The sequence below is a fragment of the Halichoerus grypus genome, chromosome 7 (genome assembly GCF_964656455.1).
Source record: "Halichoerus grypus chromosome 7, mHalGry1.hap1.1, whole genome shotgun sequence".
In the NCBI taxonomy this organism is placed as follows: Eukaryota; Metazoa; Chordata; class Mammalia; order Carnivora; family Phocidae; genus Halichoerus; species Halichoerus grypus.
Window position 1 is genome coordinate 54,209,071 of NC_135718.1, and position 21,829 is coordinate 54,230,899.

Here is a 21,829-nt window from a genome sequence, read left to right on the forward strand (position 1 = left end):
TTCACAGCCAGAGGGGAGGAGGGGACCTGCCCTGGGTGCTGGGGAGGAAGGGGAGCAGGATGGTCTGTTCTGGGCCTGCAGAACCTGAGGACCAATGGGAATCTGGCCCTGCCCAGGAGGGGTTCTAGATACCAAGTCTCCAGGCCAGCTCTCAGGCCCCACAAGTTTAGACCAGCCCTGGGAACTCCATGAGAGGACAGGGGAGGAGGGGATAAGCGAGTCTCCCAAATTCCCAGCCAGGCGGCAGGGGACCCAGACCTAGACCTGAACTGGCTGGGCCATGGTCTTAGCCACCAGACTCTGGCTACGTTCCCTGACTAGCTGTGCCTTGGTGCTCTCACCTGTAGAATGGGGATTAAAACCCCCACTGCCTCTTGCACGGAACTACTGGAACCCTCCATGGAGACACCGTCTGCAAAGACTAAGAAGGGCCACGAAAATGGAGTGTGTGTTCTGCCTGATGCTCAGAGCCTTCCACTCCAAGAGGCTGTCGGCTGCTTCTCACACAGCTTGGGGCCCACAGGAAAGCTCTATGTCTTGGGACTGGCCCCTGCACTTTCAGGGAAACCCCATGACATGACAGTGGTTCCTTTCACAAAGCGGAAAGCAGGCTTTCTGACGGGAAACGGTCATAAACCAAGAACAGGACCAAGGAGCCTGGATCCCCCTGGCTTGGACTTCTCTGGGGCTAGATGGGATCCCAAGGATGAGGGGTCATCTGTGGGGCTCCAACAAAGGCCCTGGGAGGAGGGCACTGTCAGTAGGGTTAAGGGCACAGGCCCTAGATGTTGGTTCAAATCCAGGCTCGGCCACTTTCTAGCTGTGTGACCCTGGGCAGGTGTCCTCACCCCCCACATGACCACCTGGGGCCTCAGTTTCCTTGTCTGTGAAAAGAGAGATGCGTTTTCAGCTCTAACATTGTGACTTTATGCTTGACCTGACACTTGGGTCTCTGCCCCTATAAACCTTGTGCTGTAACACCAAGAGACAGGAAACACACACTCATATACACATCAAAGCAATACCAAACTAAGTGTGACCAGTGTACCCTAGAGCATCCTGAGGCCACCTAGGCGTCCCCTGGCCCTAATTTCCTGCTGGCCTCAGCCAGGGGCAGGCAGAGTAGAAGGCCTCTGCTGGAGTTGGCTAGTTGATGTCTCAGGGAGGGGGCCAGAAATGCTAGTGAGGGTCCCACAAAGAAGGAAAGACTTCTGGTTGGCAGTGGGGATTAAAAGTACACCCCCCAGCCCCACCCCCAGCCCCATGAAGGCCTGGCTGGGCTGTCCTCCAGCTGTCATCTGCAGAGCCCTGAACTAAGGCCAGTCTGGGACAGCGCCTGCCTTTGGGGCTGGAGTGAGTGATGGACAGGGGACGGGAGGGGGATGGGAGGCAGTGGGCTGAGGAGGCACAAAGGCCTGGCCAGTGGGAGGGGGCGAAGGTGAGTGCTGGCTGGAGCCCGAGCATTTTCCGGGCTGTTATTCTGGGCAACTTTTTATTTATTCAGAGGCTGGGGATGCGGCTTAGCATTTGTCAGCTCGATATTTATTACATGCACATCGGCCTTGTACCACGGATCCCTTGACAGGGCCACAGCAAGGCCCTCTTGCCCCATCTCCTCAAGGCGAGGGCACACTAGACGACCTGCAAGTAGGAGCTGAAGGGTAGTACCTTCCTGAAAAACCACCTAATCCAACTTTTTTGGTTTACCTTCGGGAAAACTGAGGCCCAGAGAGGGAAGCAGCCTGGCTCAAGGTCACAGGCACTCCGATACTCGATCCTTGACCTCTTGGCTTTCAGGTCACCAGAAGAGACAAACAGCACTGGAGTAAAAACACTGCAGACCACACTGAGACATGACGATGACCTCCCCTCCAGTCCCCCACCGGGCCCAGGCAGCGCCCACAGAGATCTTGGCACAAGGCCGTAGCTCCGCTGCCAGAGTCTTAACCCCCGAGCCTCAGTTTCTCCCTCTGCACAAGCAAGGTAATCAATCATATCCACATCAGGAGCAGTTGGGAGGAGCGCGTGACAACACCCTGGAAACTGTCGAGTCCTGTACAACCGGAATTTGTTTATTGATCTTGATGCTGCATAGGTCTGGGGTGGGGGGAGAAGTGAGGCAGGACACGGCGGGGGAGGAGGGGCATCTGTCCATGGCCACCAAATCCCTTCCTATCACAGCCTCCAAGGCAAGGCCGGAGGCACCTAGCAGGTCAACGGCAAGAGCCCCTGCTCCAGCCACTGAAGACGTACGTGTAAATGATCCAGAGCAGCGGGGGGAGGTAGGGGGGGAAGGGGGAGGAAGGGCAGTTGGCAGAGCTGGTGGTGACATCACACTCGCGCCCAGCTCCAAGCCTTCCAGCAGCCGGGAGGTCAGCTGGCAGAGCGGGGCACCTCCCCCACCCGCCACGCGCTGAGCTAAGAGGAGCATGGCACTGCCAGGCCCGGGGCCGGGTGCCAGCTCAGATTCCATGGGTTCCTCCTTCCTCCCACACCCCACGCCCCGCCCCCCCCATGGCCACTTCGCCTCCAGCCCCCCGATTGCGTCTCTGTGCACTTCCCCATGAGCACAAGATTGCTGCTTCTCATATAACACATAAGCTGTGGTGTGAACTTCTGGTAAATGAAGATCTTATTTAAAACTGCATGCTATCAAGGGAGGGGAAGAGACAGGTTCCAACACAGCTCAGCCCTCTTGCCAGGAAAGGGAGGTGCTGGGCTGTGTAAAGAGCCACCGGCGCTCCTGGGAAGTCGCTTGGAGAAGGGCCACAGGGGCCCGGGCACACCCCCGATGGACTGCCCATGAGGGTCAAATAAGGCTACTCTTTCTTTATCTGCGCAGGAGGGGAGGGCAAGGAGGTTCCCCCCACTGGAGGTTTGGGCTTGTCACGTGGAACACAGAATGGTTTAAACTTGCAGGGCTTTCTAAGAATGGCAGAACTTTGGACCAGAAAGGCCTTGGAGAGGGTTGGATCCTGGGGCCCTCTACCTTAGCGGCACAGCAGATCACCTGGGGTGCTTTTAAGGCTCCCAATGCCCACGTCCAGAGCCTAAGACCAATTAAGTCATGGGGGAATCCAGGCAGAGGTGATCCCATCATTCAGTCAAGGTTGAGAACCACTGAGTGGGTCTCTTTTTAACAAGGGGTATGCATCTGAGAGGTCAAAATTCATACGCACAGACTTCTTAAACCAGAACTGCTAGGGGTGAAGGCCAGGCATGGGAATTTTGAAAAAACTCTAGGAGATTCACATGTACAACCCTGATTATTCATTTGCCAAGCACCTGTTCATCGAGGGCCCACTCCGTGCCAGGCACTGTTCTGGGCCCTGCGGGTATGTCACTGGGTGAGTGACACGGCCTGCCTGCGTGGAGTTTCCAGGCTAGAGTGTAACAGATAAAAAATCAGCCAGCACAGAAGTGCACAAATATTCATCCCAGCTCGTAGGAGGTGCTAGAAGGAAAGTAAAAGGGGCAGGGGATCAGGGAAGGACTCTCTGAGGAAGGGACATCTGGGCCAAGACCTGGATGACAGGAAGGAGCATGGGGGGGGGGGTTGGGGGGTGGACACTCGCGTGGAGGCATCATCTACTGAACGAGGATGGCACGCTCTTGCAGCTGCAGGGCTCACTCTCATCAGCCCCTCTGTTTACAGGGTCCTGGCTAGACAGGAAATGCTGGAAAGAGTCAGTCAGTGTCGCAACAGCCCTCTTGGGACATCAGGAAATTCTACAGGCTGATGGGCTAAGGGGGATTTTAGAAAACATGCAGCTGAAAGCTGTAAGGGGCCTCAGAGTTCACTGGTTCAAGCCCCCTCAGTTAACAGATGGGGAAACTGAGGCTTAGCAAGAGGCCCTGATTTGCTTTGGTGTGGCATCTCCGCTCTGAAAGGGCTACGTGAGACAGGGACCCCACTACGGAGCCTGCTTGCCGCGGTCAAACCCACTGTCCATCCCTCCCCCATCCCTCCGCCCCCAAACTGCTGTTTGTTGCTCTCCATATAAGCGCCCTGTGTGTTCCAGCCATGGTCTAAACCCGTGACACACCCAGGGGGCTTGGGTGGTGGGAAAGTGTGGGTGTCCCCTAATAATTGCTCTGAGGTTAGGGAGGTCCTTCCTCCCACACCAGGAAGCCCATCGAAGTCCAGACAGAATGGTGCCAGATAAGGCTGTGGAATTTGGAATTTAGTGGGATCTGGAATTTCCCTTATAGGAAAGCTGGTCCCAGCTGTCCACCCATGGTGAGCATCCAAGGGAAGGGTATGACATATTCTGGGGAGGGGACAGGTGGCCCAGGTACCCAGAGTCAGAGGCCTGATGTGGCAGGGAGGGCAGAGTGGGCAGAGGAAAGGCAGGGGGCTATCTCAGGAGCATTCTTGCCCAGAAGTAAGCTGGGTCAACCAGGTCACTCTGTGTGTGGACAGACCACTGAACATGGCCACTGGCTTGCTCTTTGCTCAAGCCTGATTTCCGCCTTTGAATGTGGTGTCACCAGGAGGGCTAGAGGCCAGGCTGCGGGGCCACCAGCTTCCCCAGGCCCTGAACAGGCGCACACCCCTACCCTCTCAGAGCACTCAGAGCTAAAGCCCTGACAGCTCCTCTCAATCTCCGGCTGAGTTCCCTGGAGGTAAATCCTGGAGGTAAGACAGGGTGCCCTGGAAAGACAATCTAGAACAGTCTAAAATGCTTCTTTTCATCTTTCTCAGCCGTGCAAGGGTGGAAAGGGCCTGATAAGGGTGAAAACTCAGCCAGCCATAAAGCAAATCCCGAGATAACTTGGGTAAGTCATCCCTCTCTCTCTGCCTCAGTTCCCCCACCTGTAAGAGGAAGTGCGAACACTCGCCCTGATGACCTCCCCGGCTGTTAAGAAGCTGAGATTCACGCGTGAAGGTGCTTTTTGCTCCAAGTGCTCCATGCCTGTGAGCAACGGGCACGGCCTTGACAAGTGCTGAGCAGGCAAGCCAGAAACGGGTCCTCATGTGCCCCTTCACAAGCTCTGCCAGGCCGTGGTTTCTGAGAGGCTCTGAGGACTGACCCTCCCCCACAAGCACTAGGATTTCCTAGAAGGCCCCTTGGAAAGGAAGTCCAGGGCAGTGAGGTGGAGATGCTCAAGCACCTGGGAACTTGTTTAGCTGGCTCTTTGCAGCAGTGATCAGCCCCCCAACCCCCAGCCCGGGGGAGGGCGGGGGAGCTTCTGCGAGCACTCTGGTCCAGTAGGCTATGGTGGGAAGGTGAGGAAGACAGCTGACTTCAGGCTTCCAGTGGCCCCTCTCCCTGGAGAGGCCAGACCCTCAGCTGACCCAGCCCTTCCCTCTGCAAGCTGCACAGGACCCAGGGCGGAGGCAAAGGAGGATGCTGTCAAGGGTGTAATAAACGACTTATTGACTGGTAAGCAGAGTTCTCAGGGCTGGGAGCATGACCTTCCGGCAATTATGCCCTCCACTGCCTGCCCAAGGACCCCTCCCTCTGTGTGGAGGCTCAGGCCCGGCTGGGCCCCTTCCCCCAGACCCCACCCTGACCTGTAGAGGCCTGAGGCCTGCAGACAAGGTGCCCCTGGGGCTGCTAATGTTCCTCCCCATGCGCCCACGTGCAGGTGAGCCCTCTCAGACCAACTCTTAAAATGGCACAGGCTGGAGAGAGAAGGCTGACATGCTGGCTGGGACTGGTCTGTGGGAAAAGCCCAGTTCTGCCCATGGGCTCTTTACTGAGACCAGAGTCCCACTGGTGGGGCGGATGCATTTGACAAGGGTGGCCCAGGGCTCCTGTGCAGTCACCATGCAATCACTCCCCAAGTCACCGCTGTGCAGCCGGCTCTCACGGGGATGTCCGGGGAGGTGTGTGTGGGGTAAGACCTGGTCCCAGCGCAGGGCGCAGATGCAGAATGGGTTCCTGGAAGGAACACTGAATTTGGAGTCCAGAGACTAGGTAACAACCTGACCAGGCTCTGACATAAAATCTGGAAGATTGGGGTGGGTCACTACACTTCCCTGAGCCCCATACGACCTTCTTCCCAGAGTCCTTACAAGGGCTCAATGATACTCAATGTGGACAAGAGAACAGGCCCAGAGTAGGAGGGCAGCCACGGCCTCGGAGGGCCTACAACACACCAGGCACACAGAGGGAGTGTATGTGAATAGGGCCCTCGCTAATCAAGGTGAAAGCAAACGGGGCAGCCACCTCAGCATGTTTGACAGCTCTAGAAAGAATGGAGGGGTGTGTGCGTGTGTATGTGTGTGTGTGTGCATGTGTGTGGCAAGGGACTGGAAAAGGAGGCTCCAAGGCTTATCTGAGGCCCAAAGAGCAACCGGCAGACCCTGTAGGTAAATAATAAATAAAGCCCTTTGCACACACATGAGCTGTGACGATGATCCCACTTCCTCTCTGTGAGGCGAGTCGTAGAGCGTTCATCATCCCCATTTTACAGAAGAGGAAATCGAATCCAAGGGGGTTGAAGGGATGTGCTCAGGATCACACGGAGCCAGGAGTCACAATTAATGCCAGGGCAGGGACAGCAGTTGCGCGTCTTGCCCTCTCCCTCTTCCCTGGGAGTAGCACGGGGAACCCATCGCCCCACGAACAGCCCACTGCTTGGACCCGTGAGCAGAGTAGAAGGCGTGTGCATGAGGGAGCAGAGAACATCCAAGCAGCCATGAAAACAGAAAGAAAAGAGAGGTCTGGATCTGGCCTGATCTCACACCCACTTCTCTCTTACGAGAAAGGTAGCATCCTCTAGATACTATTTTGTACTTCCTTTGCAGGTCAGAACATCCTGGGAGTCCCAGCCTCTTGGCTCCCCAACAGTGCCGTCATTGCTGATGTGAGCTTGTGCCCTACGTAGCGGATTGAACTCCTCCTCCAAGGCACTCAGGTGACTTCCAGTATTTTGCAATTACAAACAATGTGCATATGTATTTTTGTATTGATGAAGCTGTACTTGAAGGGAAGAGTTCCAGAAGTAAGGCTGCTGGACCAAAGAAGAGAGTATATAATGCGCTGCTGTGAAATATTGGCCGACTATCTATCTGAAGGATTGCACCAAGGAGCGGTTCCACCAGCAATGTCTGCCAAGTGTACATCACACAGCGTCCCAACAGAGGGTGGAGTCCTAAGTTTTAATTTTGTCCAGTCTTATAAAGCGAGAAGTGGTATCTCAGGGTTGTTTTCTTTTGCATTTTTCTAACTCTGAGTTTTAATATATTTTCATGTGTTTGAGGGTCACTTATATCTTGTTTTGTGAATTGTCTCTTCATGTCTCTTTTCTTCCTTTTTCGTTTTACCAGGTTTTTGGTCCTTTGTTCCTCAATATTTTAGAGTGCTTTTTGTATTGGGATATTAGTTCTTTGTCTGGGGTATATGTTATAAACATCTCCTGCGAGATGTTTGTCTCCTGGTTTGTCAAATATTTTGTCTTTTGACTAGTTTGGGGTGCTTTATTGTAAAAAAAAGTTTTTAATATTTATGTAATAAACATGATCAATTTTTTATTTTATTGCCTCTGGATTCTGAATCATAGTTGGAAAGCCTTTCCCACCCCAATGTTACAGAGGAATTCACCCACAGTTTCGTCTACTACTTACATCTGGATCTTCAATCCATTTGGAGTTTTTTTTTTTTTCCTATGGTGTGAAATGTGAATCAAAGCTTACTTTTTTCCAAATGGCTACCCCGTGGTCCCAGCACTATTTATTTCAAAGTCTGTCTTCGTCCCCATGGGTCGAGATACCATCTTTGTCATATACTACATTTCTTTACGCACTTGGGTCTCGTTCTGGAATTTCTATTAGGTTTGACTGGTCTGTCCGACAATTCACGCACCCATGCTGCAGTTTTAATTATGGAGGCGCTACAGGATGTTTTAACATCTGGTAGGGATAGTTTTATCTTGTCGTTACCCGTTTTTGGGGCCTCTAAGTGATTTCTCTAATCACATTGCCGAATGCTTCTGGCACAGCATTGAAGAGAAGGGATGGTGGGTATCCATGCTTCATTAGTGATCTTAATGGAAAGGCCTTTAGTGTTTGTTTCCCCATTAGAGAAGATACTGGCTGTAGGACTAGAGTATGTATATATTTTATCAGGCTAAAAAAAAAAAAATCCCTTAATTGCTATTTTTTTTGAGTGTTTATACAATGAATGGGTGTTGAATTTTGACCAAGGTTTTTTCAGCATTTATAGAGATCATCACATGATTTTGTTTTCTTAGACTCATTAATCTGGTGCATGATATTCATTTGGCATGTTATTAATATGAATGGATTTTGAACCAACCTTGCATTCCTAGAATGACCCAGAGTTGGTCATTCTGTATCATTTTTTTAGGAAAAAAAAAAAAAAAGAGAATGGAACTGGGTACCAAGGATGACAGCTAGCATTTATAGAACCCTTTCTCTGTCCTCTACATGCATTATTAACTGATTCAATCCTCAAGATTGAAGCTATGGAAGCAGGCTTTATTATTCTCATTTCCCAGATAAGGAAACGGAGATCAACAATGTGGAAGCGGCCAGGCCCACATCATGCAGCTAGCAAAGAAAAAAGACAGGGCTGGATCTTGGGTCTCGGTCATAAGTGGGCAGTGTTATTTGGCTGTTACTTAGATGTATGAACCATGCTCATGACGTGATAAAATGTGGGAAAGGGAAGGTCTCTGTAGGAAATGGGGGAGGGTCTGCCCTAACTTCCCGGAAGCTTGAGCTGCCCCCTCGCCCCTCCCCCTTGGAGCCTGGCAGAGGAACTGTGCGAGGGGACTGGCGAGCACGCGGGCCACGTGCTGTCAGCAAGCAGCCCTCGAGGCCTGCCACGTCCCCTTCCAACCTCAGCCTTGCTCTGACTTTGCATTCGGGTCTTGGGCTCCGGACGGTGTAAGAGCAGCTCAGAGAAGGAACGCTAGTTCGGGGAGGTGTGGGTTGCCAGGGAATAAAGGGCAGAGAAGAAAACCTTACCCCTCCACGCCCTGCTGGTCCTGCCTGCCCTGTTTTCTAAGAACGGGCAGCCGGCCGAGGGATTATGTAAGTTCTGGTGGACATGGCAGATGGTGAACTGGCTCAGACACATCAAAGCCGGCACTGACACTAACCTTCCCTGACGTGGCACCCCGGCCTCCTCTGCTCTGGGGTGTGCAGCATGGAGAGGGGTGGGAAGAGACCCAAACTCTGTCATGTAGCTCAACAGCCACGGCCAGCCAGGCTAGGGGAGAAGCCAGGGCCCACCAACCAGCAGGAGGTTCCAGTCAGGAAACCAAATGGTGGGCCCTCCCTGCCACCCAGCAAACAGCTCTCACAGGAACCGCATAGTCTGAGGGACAACAGACCCTACTCTGCGTGCCTCCTACCTCAGATCAGCTCCTCGGGTTTGGAGAACAGTTTCCAAAGCATCTCTCTGGGTGTTTTCTCCTTTGGCCCTACCTGACATGCCACTTCTTTTATTCCTTTTGCTGATGGGTAAACCAAGGCTCAAAGAGGGTGAGTGAGTTCTCTTTCACACAGAATTGGCTTTAGAGCTGAAGTTTCCAGATGTCTAGTCCAGTGCTCCTTCCAAATGCATATGATCATGCAGGCTTCTCCCCTCGCTGTAACCCCAGGTGGATCACTAAGTCCCCAGCAGGCCACCCTGAACCTTATGTCTGATATTCCCTTCAAAAGGGGACTACTAGAAAGAAGCGAGGGCTGAAACCAGCAGATTGCAGATGGATTTCTTCCTGGGTAGAAAGAAAAGGAAACCAGCTTTTACTAACCATGCCCTATCTTGTTTGGTCTCCCCAATAACCAGTTGGGGCTCCTTTTTTTACAGTGAGGAGGTGCAGGCTTGGGGAACTATAGTTAGTGACCGAGACAGGATTTGAACCCAGTTTTCTAATTCTAGGGCAGACCCTCTTCATTTGGACAGAAGAGGGCACTGAAGCCCAGAGAGGGAAAGGGACTACCTCAGTGCCACACAGCAGATTAGCTGTGCAGATCGGATTAGAATCCAGGCTTCCCAATCCTTAGCTCAGGGCTCTTTCTGCTGTTGTCTCTTCTGAGTCTGTGCACGTGTGTACAGAAGTGGGGTGCGCCAGCCGGAAAATATGGGGCCAGATCAGATTTGCAGCAGGGTTCACTGTGCCTAGCAGCCCTGGCTGTCTGGCTGCTAGGTAGGAATTCCAGCTCAGCCTGTGATAGGGGCTCCTGGCAAGAACCAGTGGATGCCCAGCTGGGAGGGTGGTACTGGCCAGGCCTACCACTGCCTTGGCCAAGGGCCCGAGGGGGTTGAATCTCCCAGAGAGGCTCCCCGAATGTTAGCACTGAACACAGTGCCAGGGAGAACCTGGCTCAGTCAGACCCTGCAGCCAAAACTGCTCCCCTGCACCAAATCCAGCTCCTGCCAAGGAACTGGTGGCAGTTGCTATGGAGGGCTGAGGGCTGCGGTCAGACCCTGCCCACAGGCCTTCAAGAAATAGCCCCTCAGCCCGCACATAGTCCCAGGCCCCAGAGCTCATGTGCATGCAACAGGCATTCTCTTGAGCCACCACGAGAAGGCAAGCTGGAGGGGAATGATCAATGGGCTTGGGAATGCAAGTAGGAAACAAACATTTTACAAGGGCCTGGGCAGAAGGCACTTGATGACGATACTTGGTTAATTCTTTGTGGCTCCCCTGGACTTAGGGAATAAACTCTCTCATACCTGGGGGCTCTGACCATTGAAGACTTGGCTCTGACTTTCATCACGTCTGGTACATAGTAAGACAGAAGCAGAAGAGAATGAAGGGAGGAAGGTAGGCAAAGACGGGGAGGATGCAGGCAAAGCAACCAGAATGTCCTGATTCTTTGGTTACATCCACAGCAGCAAGCCCAAAGCACAGTAGGGACTGAATCATAGCAACGACCTGGGTGAATGAGGCCTGACCGTGAGTTCTCATTCATCCATTCTACAAGTGTTTTATCGAGCACCTTCTATGCACCAGGGACTGCGCTGGGTGCCAGGGACGTACAAGGGAGCAAAATCATACCCAGTCCCCTAGTCACCTAGTGTCATAGCTGCTCTTTCATTACCTAGTTGTTCAACCCCATCCTGCCTCCACCCAGGTCCCCAGGGCCCTGGCTCAGTGACAAGGAAAGGGAAGAGTGGGAGGCTGCCCCATGCAGTATTTGTCACCTGGTCCTTGGTCACTGCTCACGCTGTGAGTCTCGCTCTGCCCTACTGTGTCACAGAATGCCCGAAGGTGGGATGGGGGAAGGAGCCAGGAACAACTTTCCTGGAATTTCTGACTCAATTTCTTGTAAGCTCAGCATCCTCCATGGGTGCTCAGGCCGCAGGCTGGGCAGGCGGGCGCCTCTGATCGCATTATGGAGCTGCTTTCCTTCAGCTCTGTCTCTGATTCCAGTAATGCCTCTAGATGCCATTCGAGGCCTCTGGGGGTTGCAGGCTCCTGGGTGATCTCAGTAGATGTTCCTCCCAGACCTCGGGGATGCCTCCTGGTACCCACCAGCCCTAGGTGAGCCCCAGAGACCAAAATGGGCAGGCAGCCTCCCTCTTCCTGCCCCTCTCCCTGGCTCTCTGGTCAACCTGGAAGCAGCCACTCTCTGTCTCCTTGCTCTCCTGCCCAGAGATGTCCAGGGAGAAAAGGCAAGGCACAGCCCCCGCCAGGGGTCAGCCAGATCAGGGTGGGGGGAGAGGCAGGAAGGAGGGAAGGCAACAGAAATCAAGAGAACCTCCTCCGTGCCAGGATCACATGTGCCATCTCACAGCACAGCGCTGCCCAGTGAAGGGGGCAGGTCACCTTGCAGGTGGGGATGCGCGGGTCCAGAGACACTGAGCCACCTGGCCCAGGTCCTCAGTGACTGGGGTGGCAGTTGCTATGGAGGGCTGAGGGCTGCTTTAATCCCAAAGCCTGGCTCTTTCCACAGTACCAAGGGACCCCTAGCCCCAGAATTCTTGTTGTACCAGATGATCAGATCCAAGTCAGTGGCTGAATTAGCAATTTGTTTCCTGGGTGGATGAGCCAGATGTTCCCACCCCCATGCCCTCACAAATATACCCCTAAAAGGGATGCCCTCTCTGCCTCCCCAAACTCTGCTCATCCTTCAAAGGCCAAACAACACCCTCCCTCCAGCAGGAAGCCCTCCCTGACCAGCCCTGCAGGCCCAGAGGCGGCTTCTCTCCACAGCCTCAGCACTTCCTGTTGTACCACGAAATACGTGGCATCAGTAGTCACGATGCTGATGAGGATGGTGAATGTCACTGAGCACCTGAGAATGTGCGACGCGCTTGTTTGTATTACCTCATTCTTCCCCACAGCAATCGGATGCAAGCCGCGTTATCAGCAGTTCCATTTTACAAACGAAGAAACTAAAGCTCAGAGACGGTAGGCGACTCACTCCAGGACACGCAGCTAGATGGGGCCCCAGCCAGGATTTGGCCCAAGTGGTCTGACTGCACGGCCTGCCCTCCAAGCAGCGCACTGGATCCCTCCCGGGCCACCTGTGAGAGGGCTCCTCTCTGCCGCACCGTCTCCTTCACTCTCGCGCCCCAGCAGCACACACCGGGCACATGGCTCGGGCCTCAAGAAGCGACACGAGTCAATTCAAGGGTCAGGCCCCTGCTTTACCCCCCCTCGTCTGTAGAGCCCAGTGCTTGCTCGGGTTGAAAGAATATATGTAAGTGCACTGAGTTTCAGGGCTGGGCTGGTGTTCTGACAGGATCCCTCCTTCCCCACCTGCAAGATCAGCCACCCTCCACCCCTGCAAAATGAAACAGTGAATGGTCTGACTAGGTCTGAGAGTGTGTTCCCCCCACCCCCTCCACAAGGTCCCCCGCTGAGGCTTGCTGGGGCTGGGAGGGTGGGGGGACTGAGTGCCTCTTCTCTCGAAGACTCCGGCTGCCTCTGCCAGTGGGGTCCTTCTCTGCCCCTGGGCCCTGCTTGGCATCTGGGGCTCCCGGCCTCTGAGACAGGAGACACTTATGGAGCAAGAATATGGGACTGAAGTTCCGAAGGGTGATTTATGGCTTCAGAGAGAGAGAGAGACCCAGGGCCACATAATGCTCACAAGGGCATTCCAGTCGATATATTGACTTTCTAGAGGGGCCTCTATAAACACAAGTGGTTCTGGGCCTCAGCTACCTCTGTCTCTTGCTGGCTGCTGGGGCCTCTTGAGATGGAACTAGACAAAACAAACAAACAAAAAGCAAAAACAAAAAAAAAACAGAAACAAAAACCCGAGGCCCCTAAAGGTCATCCTTCCACCTTTCCCCACCCCAGACTTCCAGAAGGGGAGACCAACCAGGACCCAGAGGGGAAAAGGTAGCTGTCATACAGCAGTAGAAGAACAAACACTAGAGTCTCCTAACTCCTAGGCCAGGAGCTGCTGGGCCTCCAGGCCCTAAGCCTCCTTCCTCTCTCCTCGCCCCTGCCCCTGGAGGAAGTGATACTTCGGTATCACAGGGCTGTCTCCACGCTAGTGCTTTATCATAATCAGGTCATGTGATCCTTAAAACAATCCCACGAGGATGGTATTACTACCCCCACTTTCCAGATGAGGCAATTGAGGCACAACAGTTAGGTGGGCTGCCAAGGCCACAGTTAGTAAGTGGTAATGCTGAAAGGCTACATTAACCTCCTCGAAATCCCAGTCAGCCCTGCCACGCACCCTCCGTACCTGCAGCTGAGGCCTTGGAGAGGGGCCTCTGTGAGGAGGGGTGGCGTAGAGGGGCTGGGGGCTCCTACAGGAAGTAATGACAAACAAGCCTTCCCCCTCTGACTGGCTCGCAGTAGCTCTTGGGCCCAGGATTCTGTCCTTCCCTCCTTGTCCACTCTGGTGGGGGCATGGCAGAAGACACAGGAGGATACCACCCCATGCTCCCACCCCCAGCATAATGCCTACTAGTGCGTAAGAAGTATTTTCTGGGCTCCCTCCATCTTCGAGAGACACAGGGAGAGAATCAAAGAGTCATAGCTTTTCCTCTCCAGCTTCCACCCCAGGTCCCAGCCTACAGTCAGAGGCAGTTGAGGGTCAGTTCCCCAAGGTGCACCCCTTCAGATGAGGCTGGGAGGCCCAGGAGTGGAAATGTGACCAGGGGTGCCTGACCAAGGACTGGGCTTGCCCAAGATGGTGGCTGAGCAGATGCCAACAGGGCTAATTTTCTGAGAGTGGGAGAGGTCTGGGGCTGGGCACCCCTGCCCAGGTACCCCAGCTAGCTAGCCCCCACCCTGTCTTTTCAGGACAGGCTCTTAGAAAGACCTGAAAAAGAGAGAATCAAGGTCTGACTCCCATCACCCCTTCCAGGAAGCCCCAAGGCTAAGAAAGTTCGCTCTTTGCTGGGTTCCCCCTACATACACTGATGCTGCCCTCACTTGGCATCTGAGACTCTCTGAAGGTCATCCCAGTTATGAAGTCGACATCAGCATCCAGCATAGTGACCACCCGGAGGGTTGGGGCCAGGACTGCTCTGGCTCTGACCTGGGTCCCAGGTCAGCTTCCTAAGTGGGCCTCCTCTTCCCCAGTGGGGTTCTTACAAGGACCAAGTGAGGTCCCGGGTTTTATAAACTAAGGCACTATGCCCCAGCACTGGGGCTGTGACTTTCCTGTAGTTCCCCCTGGTCCACAAAGGCACATCTTTTATCCTATAGCGCTAAGGATGGCAGTCAGTATAGGCAGAAGTGGGAAAGCAGAGGGACTCTTGGTGACCAAGGAAGTGGTAAGGACAGTGAAGTATGGCTCTCGTGTGTGTCTGTGTGCACGCGTGGCCACCTTCAATTGCTTCCACTGAGAGTCCCAGCCCCAGCCATGCCTGTTTACGTTGCTTTCCATGAGGGATGCCACTCACTCAAGCTCTGGCTGCCTCTTCTCTAGCAAATTCCAGAGGAGACCCTATTGCCCCTAGAGGGCTGCACCATGAGCCTGACCCAGGTCAGAGAGCTGATCTCCAAATCACGGGTGCCGCCACTGTTCTTGGTAAGCTGGAATTTAACTGCAGGCGACCCGAGGACTCAGACCCTAGTCCTGGGGGCCATCAGTCAAGCTTCTGGACTGGCTTTAGGACCTATCTAAGGCTGACCTTCCTCCCTCTAGAGCAGCAGGACTTGTCCTATTTGCCCTCAAGGGGGGGGGTGGGGGTGGGGGGAAGACAGGACCTCAACGACACCTGGGCTCTGCCCTTCCAACTCCAGAACTTGGACCAAATCCTGCCCACAACCCCCAGCGTGGAGCAAAGTAAGTTCTCCTTAGTGCTGAAGGGCAAATGGCCTGGGTCCCATCAGGAAGAGACATCCCCAGCAGAATACAATGGATGGAGCTTCTCCTGCCTGGTGGTGACTCACTGTCCCCACACCGCACATACCTTTTTATACGCAAACACACCACAGCTGTGCCCATATGCACACTGCACACGCCCCCACACACCCAAACACACGTAGCCACCTATCTCACACGTACCAATATACAAAAGGCAGAACCCTCGCGGACACATCTATTCGTCGTCCTGCACCTTCACCTCCATAACCTAACACTCTAACGCAACACCACACCTACCCTCACCTCCCACTGCACACTCCCACCTCTGCCCACCTCCTTAATAGACATTCTCACCCCCCCACCCCTGCAACACGCATACTCCTTAATACACACTCTCACACCCACAGCCTGCCTTCCCCCGGGGCCACGCGGCGCAGGGAAACTTGTGAGGCGCTAGGGCAGCCTGTTCTGGGAGGTGAGGACGGAGGCTGGGCGCTGAGGCGTTGGAGCTACGGGGGCTCCAGCAGACGGATTCAACTCTGCCCAGGAGGGGAGGGAAGGGGATGCAGGGAAGGGTATGCAGGGAGAGAGGGAGGAGGAGACGGGGACACGGAAGGGGGCAGTGAGGAGGAGAGAGGGGTGCTGGGGGGCGCAGGGAGGAGGAGATAGGGGTGCTGGGGGGCACAGGGAGCAGGAGAGAGGGGTGCGGGGGGGGGCGCAGGGAGGAGGAGCGGGGGTCCAGGTGCGCCGCCCCAGGTAAGCAAGGCCGGGGCGGTGGCAGCGCGCCCACCCCCGCGCGGGGAGGCGCTAATCACAGTTGGGCTGCGCGGCCGGCAAGGGTCAACTGGGGCGCTACCAGCAGCCGGCCGCTTTCGGAGAGAAGGAACGGGGAACAAAAGGGGTGGGGGAGCGGGGACGCGGCTGATTTATGCGCGCACTTCAGCCTGTGTTTTCGCTGCCCTTAGCGAGAAAAAAGCCGCGGCCGGAGAGGAAGGGGCGCCGCGGGACCTGCCCGGTGGGGGCGCAGCGGCGGCGACGGCACGGGGCTGAGTGCGAATCCTGCACGCCCGCCCAACTCACAGCCCGGAGCCCAGGCCAGCTCCGGGACGCCCGGCTCCCCAAAGTGAGTGTCGGGGTCCGGAGACATCCCCCCAGGCGCCCGGAGCCCTGGCTGAGCGCAGGCCCATGGGCGGGGGGACGGGAGGGGCGCGCCAGCCCCAACTCGGTAAGCAAATCCAAGGGGCCCTGCCCCGATGCCCTGGACCTTCCCGAAATGGCCCTTCCTCGTATTATTCTAATTACGGTATTGTTAATTTCCCTTTAAAAAAATTAAGACAAGAAACAGAAAAGCCCAGAAGGCACTTGTTTGGTTTCATTTTGCCTTCACAGCTTGAATGACTCGGTTTGTGGAAGCTGTTTAGGAAACTGGTGAGGAGGAGGAGAAGGAAGAGGAGGCCAGGAGAGGCTCCTGCTGTGGCCTCAGATGCCCAGCGCCCCTCCCTTCTGTCGCGGGGGGTCCACCCAGCCAAGGGGGCAGGGTGTCTCTACTCCTCAGTCCCAACCCATGACCCCGCCTCTCTCCCTTTCCTACAGGCCTCGGTGGGCTCCAAGGGGTCTCCATGCCACCCCAACTGCAGGGCTGAGGGTCAAAAGAACATGCTGGGGGTGGGAGCGGGGCGCTCCAGGATGGACCATTCAGAATCACTAACCTTACTCTCCAAGCACTTGGAAGGAGGGGGTCCTTCTCTACCCTCATTCTCAAAGTCCTAGGCAGCCCACAGCCTCCTTAGAAGACAGTGGTGAAGAGGGCAAGGGGAGATGGGAAGGTCTCATCTTAGGCCTGACAGCCAGAAACTCAACAACGTGGGTGGGGAGGCGATGGGCTCCCCAAAGCTTCAAAATAAAAGGTAAAAATATATTCTGCTCTACCTGTACAAACGAAGGGAGAGCTTTAAAATGTAGAGCCAGGTAGTTCCGCAGCCCAAGGGAGCTTGGCTTGTTATTTCTCTCACCTAGGGCAGATTAGGACCAGGGTGGAGCTGCCTTTGGCCACTTGGCTAGTCTCAGGCCTTACCTCCGACCTCTGGCCCAGCCCTGTTCCACCAGTCTGGGGTCGGCGTTCCTGACTCTGCCTCTCCCCGCCCCCCATCCTGCTACAAGTCCCAGTCTGACCTAACTATCAAACAAACCTTATCTTTAGCTGCCTGCTTACCCTCGGGCCTCAATTCAGCAGCTCGGTGCCAGACCCATGCTGGCCAGTCTGCAGCCCAGCGGTAGAAAGGAGCCAGAACCAGCCTGAGGTTTGTGAGGCCCGAGTTCAGATCCCAGATCTATCCCTGAGTCCCCATGTAACCTTCGGACATGTCAGGGCCTGTCCCAAAGCTTCAGCAGTTAAATAAAGGGGTTGGAAAAGGGGAATTGTTTTGTCCTCTGGAATTCCCAGTTGGGGGCGGGGGGGGGCGGGTTGGAGAGAGGAGGGAGGGGAGAAATTACCTCCGAAATTTCTCCCCTGTAGTGATACTTTCACTTTAATGAGAAAGCGCATTAAGACACTCTTGATTTTCCATTTGTTTGAGATGGGTGTTTGCTTTAGCGTGGAGGGAGACACAGGATGGGCCACCGCACCGCACCACACCCACACACGTGCACGCACACACGTGCACGCACAGCAGAGACACTGGGAAAACTCTGATTTTAATTGCATCTTAGAAAGAAGTGTTATCATGATACCACGGTCCCTTCTCAACCACCCCAGTCAGAGGCCAAGGCAAGACTCTTTAAAAACTCCAGGAAAGCTAAGGGGTGGGGTGAGAGGATCCTCAGGGCTGACCGGGCTTTTGAAGTGGCCTCTGCTGGCCAGTCACTTGCTGACACCTCCTTCTAAGGGTCTGGGGTTTTATGGTTCTGGGTTTGATTTTTCCACCATCAAACTTCATGGCTGAAAAACCCTCAGTGCTGTAAAGGGAGCTCATCCCCATATCCACTAGGGAGGGGGGTGAGGGAAAAGAGACAGAAGTGCCTGCCACCTGACGGGAGCTTGCACACCCTCTAGAAAGAGCCCCCCTCTGTGGAGACAGCCTTGTCTCCCTCAGCTTGATATAAGCCTCAAGGCAGAGGTGGATGGGGCCACGAGGAGGAGTCCAGTGTGACCTGAACCAGCCTGGCTGTTAGAGAGGAGCAGCCCTGCATGCAAGTCCACAATCTGTGGTCAAGTGAAGGCAAGATATGAGGAAAGCCAACATTCTGGCCTTGGTTTTCCCCATCCGTGAAATGGGACTCACTGGGCAGACCCAAAGAACATTCTGAAAGATGTTCTGTGCCTGTGGCATTAGAAAAACGGGCTGCGTAGGAGGAAGGGGCATGTTCTCCTTCCTGAAGGCAGATTTCTAAGGGCTTCACATTCTGGGCAGAGGGATGACTGCACGCCGACCCCACCAGTTGGCCCCTCTCTAGGCTGGTGGGCAGGCAGCCCCTGCCGTGCTAAGTAATGAGCACAATTCCAACACGGGTTCTGCTCACTAGTGAGAAATCAAAGCCCGGTATTAGAGGCCATTTCTGGCTGGGCTCCGTTTGTGCCCAAATCCATCAAAGCCCTGGGCCTGGGGTTTCCTCTGGGGAAGGTGGGGGCTGGATGCTTTGTTAAGCAGGGAAGGCAGGCCAACCCCAGCCTCCCCAGCTGAACCTGGCCCTGGAGAGCTCTAGGCCAACCAGTCTTGTCTTTTTCCTGCCCAGCGGAGGCCCTCCCCCCACCCTCAGTAACCTCAGTATTTATTCCTGATCCCATTGCTGGGCTGGTTCTAAGAGTTTCTCAAGCCCCAACCCTGCCCAAGTGCCCTTTACAGAGACTTCACCCTACCCTTCAATCACCTCCCCTCAAACACCCTCAAACCAGAAACCGACACCCCAGCCCAGCAACTCCCACATTAAACTGCACTCTTTAAAACAAGGTTGGTCATTCAGCAGCCTGCCCCCTCCCCCCATCATTACCTACCAACTTCAAAACACTGCTTTAAATACCCGAGTCTGCCCAAATCGTAATTAACTTGGATCAAATGATTGTGTCGTAACTTTACAACAGAGGGCTGGAAAAAAAAAAGTGGAGGATGTGCTAAAACCAAGCCCTCGCTCCTAGGCCGTGGGAATCATTAATTCCAGAGTGAGGAATCTTTGGCTATTGGGGTGTACGTGGGGGGCGGATGCCAACATCCCAGCGAAAGGTGGCGGGGGTGGGCTGCGTCACCTCGTCTACTTTCTGCGCCAGCTTTCCTGCCCCGTTCTCAGCCTCAACTCCGAGGACTCCGTGCAGGACGCCCCCCACCTGCACCCCACCCTGCCCCGCCCCAGAAGCCGAGGTGTCCAGCGGCCGCCGCCAGCCCACCTACTTGGGTTCCGGCACCAAAGAGAGGTTGGCTCGCCTAGAAGACGCAACCCAGTCAGCGACGCGGGGCCCAGCTACAGACGAGCAAGAGGCGTACACAACCAGGGCGAGGGGGTGGTGGTGGTGGTGGTGGTGACTTTATTTTAGGAGCCCACCAACCCCCTTAAGGCATCTTGCAGGCCCACCGTAGGCAAGCGCATCTTGTCTGCTCCCTGGACGGGGGAGAATGTCAGTGACCCATTTAAAAGGAAACTTGGCAGGATCACTATGTACTCCCCCCCCACAACACACACACACACACACACACACACACACACACACACCCCAAACCCCAGAAAAAATCCTTCCAGACCTGCGGATCCTTGCGGTCGCGGGGAAAGCTGTACGGCAGTATTCAGCCCTTCCCCCTTCTATAGTCAAAGCCCTTCAAGCCGGCCTCCCCCGGCTCGCGGAGCGGACCCGTGCTTCCCGTGCTCCGCAGGTCTCTCGCTCCCTCCCGTCTGCGGATTCCGGTGGGTGCAGCGCGTAGGAGCTTGGGAAGAGTCGGGAACCACGACTAGGAAGTTGCCGGCGAAAGGCAAGCAAGCACACACCTGGCCCGAGCAGCAATAGTCTTTTCTATCTTTTCTCTTTTTTTGCCGCCGCCGTGCGCGGGGAGCCCGGGGTCCCCTGGAGGCCAGTCCTCCGGGAGAAGCAGACCCCGACTCGGACACCCACTCCAAGGAAAAGAAGCGATCCCTTCTAGGAGGGGGGTCAGGGGAGGCAGGAAGCTTACTCTGAACCACCTGGCAGGCGCCCCCAGCGAGGTGGCTGCGCCATCGACCACTTTGGTGGGGCGGAGAAATCTACCTTCTAACTTGGGTGCCCTTGCGCTTTCCCTGTGCACACCGACGCGTGATGGACCACTTCAACTTCGGGACAGACTGGGGCGCAAAGGTCCCCTATACCCCCGCCCCCATGCCCGATCGCTCCATACCTGCTTGGCTCAGCCTCGGGTCCCAGCAGAGCAGCAGCGCCAGCAGCAGCGCGCCCCGCGCTCCGCTCCGGGCCCACATGCTCCCGCGGCCAGGCTCGGGCGCCTCTCCCCCGGGGCTCTCTCCCTGGCCCCAGTCTCGCCGCCGCCGTCTCCGCCGCCGCCGCCTCCTCCTCGCCGTCCTCCCCGGCGCCCGGCAGCGCCAGCCCGTGCCCTCCGTGGGGGCAGCGGCAGCCACGCTGCGCAGAGGGCTGCCCGGCGCTCGGAGCGCAGTGGGTGCCCAGAGCCCGCTCTCCAACCAGGCTCCGGCGCGCCCCTCTCTGCGCTCCTCAGGCTCTGGGGCTCCGAGCGCTCCCCGGGCTCCCGCGCCCTGGCTTCGAAGTTACGCGACGGAAGGTGAGTGCACTCAGCGGCCCTCGCAGCGGCTGGCCCCGCGCCGTCAGAACCCCCGCGCGCGCCTCTCTGAGCCCCGCCGCTGCCCGCGGCCCCGGCGCCCTCGCCGGCCCCCGCCGCCTGCCACAATGCCGAGCGCAGCCGCTCGCTCGCCCTAGTCAGTCCGCGAGCAAAGGGGGACGGCGCGCGGCCGGGGCGGGGCCTGGGCGGGCGAGGGCGGGGTCGGCAGGGGGCCCCCGGAGGGGGGAAACCGACGGCCACCTGGGCGGCGCCGCTGCTTGAGCTGGGGGCCTTTGGCGGGGGGGGGGGGGGGGGGGGTCCTCGCGAGATGCTGGGCCTGGCGAATTGGAAAACCCGGCCACTGGAAAGCATCTGGAAACGGAGTCTGCCCAATTTTCTTTTCCAAAAACTAAGGAAATGTATCTAAGCTCTCCTTTGGCTTGGCGCTGTCGGCTTTATCATCTGATTAAGTTGACGACTCTCACTTTTGGCTCCCTTGGTCTGTATTACGTCCCTATGCCTTCAGCCTGTGGAGATGTTTCCAAAAAAGACTCCCTAAATGGGAAAATCTCAAATACTCAAGTCCTGGTTAGGCTGGGGCTTACAGCTATGTGAAGGTGGGTACAGATGTGGATCATCCTGGATGGCTCTGCAACCTTAGGCAGAACTGTTTACCAGACCCCTCTAAACCTCCTGTAGCACTTTAGGTGCTAATGTTAAAAACCTGCCCTCCAAGGGACAGTGGGGCAGAGGGGAGAGGAACAGCCTTTGGGCTCTGCTCCTCACCTTCTGTGTGACCTTGAGCAAGTTACTTAACCATTCTGAAGCTCCCTTCATCATCATCTAAAATAGAGAAAAATTATAATTATCTCGTAAGGGG

The 21,829-nt window shown here is 55.6% G+C and overlaps 1 protein-coding gene across 2 annotated transcripts in view; it reads right to left on the reverse strand.

Moving 5' to 3' along the window:
* The window catches only part of UNC5B (unc-5 netrin receptor B), an 80,968-nt gene extending 59,892 nt beyond the window's left edge, over positions 1-21,076 (reverse strand). For both annotated transcript variants that reach the window (XM_036083938.2, XM_036083937.2), the window contains exon 1: positions 20,560-21,076. In XM_036083938.2, coding sequence (XP_035939831.1) covers positions 20,560-20,638 — 79 coding nt within the window. In that variant the 5' untranslated portion in view covers positions 20,639-21,076. The remainder of the gene's footprint in view (positions 1-20,559) is intronic.
* Between the last annotated feature and the right edge of the window lie 753 nt (positions 21,077-21,829).